The sequence below is a fragment of the Monopterus albus genome, unplaced genomic scaffold, assembly GCF_001952655.1.
Source record: "Monopterus albus unplaced genomic scaffold, M_albus_1.0 scaffold63.1, whole genome shotgun sequence".
Classification (NCBI taxonomy): Eukaryota; Metazoa; Chordata; class Actinopteri; order Synbranchiformes; family Synbranchidae; genus Monopterus; species Monopterus albus.
In genome coordinates, this window is record NW_018127943.1 from 2,649,542 (window position 1) to 2,654,513 (window position 4,972).

General features: G+C 41.2%; 1 protein-coding gene across 1 annotated transcript in view; it reads left to right on the plus strand.

The window, feature by feature from the left end:
- cpsf2 (cleavage and polyadenylation specific factor 2) overlaps positions 1 to 3,600 on the plus strand; it is a 7,727-nt gene extending 4,127 nt beyond the window's left edge. Inside the window, 6 exon segments of the mRNA XM_020603990.1 lie at positions 1 to 21; positions 123 to 275; positions 571 to 793; positions 1,107 to 1,421; positions 1,965 to 2,099; positions 3,173 to 3,600. The exon segment at positions 1 to 21 is cut by the window's left edge and continues 31 nt beyond it. Of these exon segments, the coding sequence (XP_020459646.1) occupies positions 1 to 21; positions 123 to 275; positions 571 to 793; positions 1,107 to 1,421; positions 1,965 to 2,099; positions 3,173 to 3,265 (940 nt within the window). The 3' untranslated portion in view covers positions 3,266 to 3,600.
- Positions 3,601 to 4,972: the final 1,372 nt, after the last annotated feature.

The window sequence follows — 4,972 nt, forward strand, 5'->3', positions numbered from 1 at the left end:
TGAGTATGGGGAAATCATCAGGTACTAAAACAGTGATACATTTACACATGAGATTACAGAACACAGAAAACCTACCCTCATGTGCATTTTCTGCCATTATCAATAAACCGTTTATTTCACAGGCTAGAAGAGTTTCTGGTTCCTGAACTGCAGGCCACAGAGGAGGAGAAAAGCAAACTGGAAGCTGGGCTGACCAACGGTGATGAGCCCATGGACCAGGATCTTTCTGTTGTTCCTACCAAATGCATCTCTAGTTTGGAAAACCTTGAAATTAGGTCAGTGATCATCTCAAACTGGAACTGAGTTAGTAAATAGAAATGTGAAGGTTAAAATTCTTAATGTGCAGTTGGCTCCTTTCTTCATAAACCACCCTTACAGCTGGTCTGTGGCCAACTGTTCAGCAGTGCTGTTTTGCTTTGGATGGTCTCCAGGTGTGAATGAGCATAAATGCATGAGTGCGATGTAGAAAAAGCTTGTGTAGTCAGCCATTTTCTTTCTGTGCTGGTGTTAAACAGTGTTTGACAAATCAGCATTGTTAAAGGGCTTTATCCTGCCTTCATTCCTCTTCAGAGCGAGGGTCGCTTACATAGACTATGAAGGGCGCTCTGATGGCGACTCCATAAAGAAAATTATTAACCAGATGAAGCCCAGACAGCTGGTGATCGTTCACGGGTCACCAGAAGCCAGCCTGGACCTGGCCGAGTCCTGCAAGGCTTTCAGCAAAGACATCAAAGTCTATACGCCCAAACTGCAGGAGACTGTTGACGCCACCAGTGAGACACACATCTACCAGGTCAGCCTCATTGAAATTAGTAACTTTTGTTACCTCTGGTTAAGTGGGTATAAAAAAATAGTTGTACATTAAATGTTACGTTATCCCTTACATGTATTTTGTAGATTCATAAATCTAAAATATTATGCTGTGAATTGGAAATACCATATAGATCCGTCTTTATCAGGTAATGTTTTGCTGTGCTCCATCAGGTGAGCCAAGGGGTTAATTGGTACACACTTGATTTCTTTAGCAGTGACCATTGTTAATGCATAAAAGCGCCCTTCCATGACAGGCCAGTGTCTTCATCCTGTCTTGTCTTCTAATGGTAAAGGTGCGGTTGAAAGACTCGTTGGTGAGCTCTCTGCAGTTCTGCAAAGCCAAAGACACGGAGCTCGCATGGATTGATGGCGTGCTGGACATGCGTGTGGTGAAGGTGGACACCGGGGTGATGCTGGAGGAGGGCGTGAAAGAGGACGTTGAGGATAGCGACGCGGTCATGGACACCTCTCCCGATCTTGACATCGATAACGATGCCACGGCAGTGGCAGCACAGCGTGCAATCAAAAACCTGTTTGGAGAGGATGAGAAGGAGGTGTCTGAGGAGAGTGATGTCATTCCCACACTGGAGCCGCTGCCCCCACACGAGGTGAGGAAGCACACACAGGCTCTTCACTGCCTAGCAAAGTTGTTGCAATGATGTATCATTATTTTAGAATTTTAAAGTAGGGCAATGTGTGAGAATTAAATGTCAGAATTTGTAGCTAATAAGCTTAAAGACTCCATCTAGTTTGCTTGGATTGATACATAAGAGAAAATATAATAAGGGGAACTTGCTACCACAATTACTGTAGAGAAGAAGATGTATGCAAAGTGAGTGCCAGCTCTCTTCTTGTTGTTTACACCGCTGAGGAATTTAAGAAAAAATCAAAAGAAATGTAATTAGTTTTCATTTTTATCTTTGCATTTCATTTTTAAGTTCTGTATTTCACTCAGTTCCAAAATTTCACTGGACCATTTCAATTTAGTCAAAGTGAGTAACAGAGAAATGTTTACTAATAATAACAGGACTCACAACTGCATGCAGTTGAGGTTTGGGATTAGATTATAATGTGATGCGGGTAGTGTGTGTCCACTGTTCAGACAGCATTTTGAGAAACGGTCTGACTGGTGCTCTCTGTTCTCCCTTCAGATTCCTGGGCATCAGTCGGTGTTCATCAACGAACCTCGCCTGTCTGACTTCAAGCAGGTCCTGCTGAGAGAAGGCATCCAGGCCGAGTTTGTGGGAGGCGTGCTCGTATGCAACAACATGGTGGCTGTCCGCAGGGTGAGTGCCCTTCCCCCGGCTCACCGAGCACGACATCCATCAGATCTGTGCCAGCGCTAGCGTCTAGCCCTCGACAGGGAAAGTGGCCACTGCAGCAAAGATGTGGCAGTGGCTTGTTTGTCACCAAAACCACACAATCTAAAATATTCTAGTTTGTTTTTAGTTCCATATTTGACTAGGTCTACTGTATGTGCAGAGTTGCATAGTTGTAATATAGTTAGAGCTCTAATGAAATGGAAACGATTCAGAACTAAAATGCCTATATAAAACACTTAAGTATTCAAACAAGATGTCTCAAAAAAGCAACTTTAAAGCTCATTACAAACTCTTTTCACATCTCCTGTCTATATGACTCTCAGACATTTGTACCATTCAGAGCCTTATAAACAACTTGAGGGGAATAATTCATCACTGCAGCAGATAGACACAGAATAAATACATTTCCAGTGACTGGAGGATTCATTGCCTTAGATTGTGGTGACTGTGAGTCGTCAGAAGCAGTGATGCTGAAAACTGTCCCCAAAAGACATACTAATGTTGTAAAGCATTATGAGACATTAAGCTTTGTTTGATGATGGATTGTGCACGTTGGGCAGACGGTGCTTTTTCAGAGCAGTGGGCAAGATGTTTTAATTTGGAGTCTAGAGAAACTGTGTTAATGTCTTTTTTTTTGCGTGTTAAGATACTGTGTGTTGGCTGTAAACCAAAGTCTTAATTTTAGCATTTCAGTTAAGTGGTGGTGTTCATGATGGGATATACTGTAATAAAAATATCAAACCACCCTTGGTTAGGTGTCTACTGGCACTATGATTAATAGGTACTTTCCAGCAAAGTCATGATGTGACCTTTTAAGATTCAATTTTGTTTGAGATAAAGCTCGATAGGTCTTAATTCAAAAAACATATCTAACTGAAAACATACCCAGCCAAGTATAATCAGCTGAGCAAGGCCCAAAAACAAGTGTGCTGTCCGATGAGCGAAGGGCTAGTAGTGTGCCGTACAGCTGTGATGAAACTATGTTGTATTAATGAGCGTTATGTGACGACCTGGGATTCTTTGTGCTCTTTATCCAGACGGAGGCCGGACGCATTGGGCTCGAAGGCTGCCTGTGTGATGACTACTATAAGATCCGAGAGCTGCTGTATCAGCAGTACGCTGTGGTATAGCAGCAGAGCATATGACGGTAATACAGAGACGATCCTTTACAAGGACTCTACCCAGAGGACAACCTACCTCTGCCCCATGGGAGGCTCCAGCTGTTTCACTGCAAAACTTGTACATTTCCCCTTTTATAGTTTTTCCCAGATAACTTTTTTTTATTAGTTAACCTGCAAGATGCAAGAGGCAGATGCTTTGCCCTGACCCATCTCTGAACTGTACAACACCATTTTCATACGTCAAACTCCTCCCACTGATTATTAACATCCTAATGCATTGGATGGACTTTCTCCCTGATGTGTCCCCTTCCTGTTTTTCCATTAAAAACTTTTTTTTTTCCGAACATGCATTGCTGTGAAAGTTTTGTCTGCCATAGAAACTCCTTTTCTGTGCCATTGTTGGAATTTCTGAGGGAACTATACAATGGTTATACATACACTCAGTGACTATTGAATTGTGTACACCTGTACAATGTAATGCAGTTCAGTATTGTCATTACAGATATGTTGCTTCACCTATATATGTGAAGGAGGTGGTGTTGTATTGGAGGGCATTATACAAAGTGGTGTTCCAGATATTTTTCAGTTACTATGAGTATAAAGTGGAAAGATCAAATTTATAAGCACCCCTCAATTCCGAGTCTAGCACAACACCATCTTTACCTGTGTCCTCAGTGATAAGCATATTGAATTTACACATTACTGAGAGTGTCATCAAAAACTGAACATAAAGGTAGAATTTATGGCGGAGCTGTTGTACTGAATTGTATTAGATTGCACAGGCATAGCTAATAAGTGTATTTCACACTCCGATATGATGGCAGAGGACAAACGTCATACACTGTCTCATTTGTCTTTAACATTTGGTCATTTCAACTGTAGCTTATTGAGGCAGAGGCCATATGGCTGTTCTGTTAAGACAGCTTTTAAGGGCTATTCCAGCAATTAGTTACTGTTTCCATTAAGTTGGGAAACTTGCAAGAGCGCAGCTAAACAATATTCAGAGTTAAAGCAGCAGAGGTCAGGATTGAATAAGTTTTATTTCCAATTGTAGGTCAGGTTCCAAAGAAACTGGCTCCAGCATTTACTGAAATGAAACTAGATAGCATCAGATGTTCATGCGACTGTTCCCACCTGAACAATGCCTACGCCTCCGTCCAAGAACAAACAGAAATCAGAACACAAGACAACCCGTAACACAACTGAAAACAGAAAAACAAAACAAGTCAATAATGAAAGTATAAAATACAAAGATAGACACGATCATAAAAAAATGTATCAAGCTCCAGTAACACTAATGAATATCCATAATATGTTCAGGTATATTATTCCACACAGAAGGAGCCCTAAATAAAATCTAAATATCATTATTCATGTGTAAAACTGATGAAAGCTTTTTTAAATGCTGATGCACTTTGGCATATTTTGTTAAATGAAAAAAGAATTTCTATTCCCCAAAAGAGAAATTCCAAGGTGTATCTCTATAACAAACTCTATCACTAGGTCAGCCTGTTACTGCAGTGACACCAGATGGAGACATTTTTCAGCTGTGTCTAACCGGCCTCTGAGTGCCCATATCAAATCTGCCAATGAAGCAGCATCATCTGTATTACACAGGTAAGATGACATTGTCCCCGAAGTGATAACTGAGACTGAATATAATTTCTTCTGCCGTGTAGTGAGCCGGGATTATGATATGTCTTTATATCTTAGGTA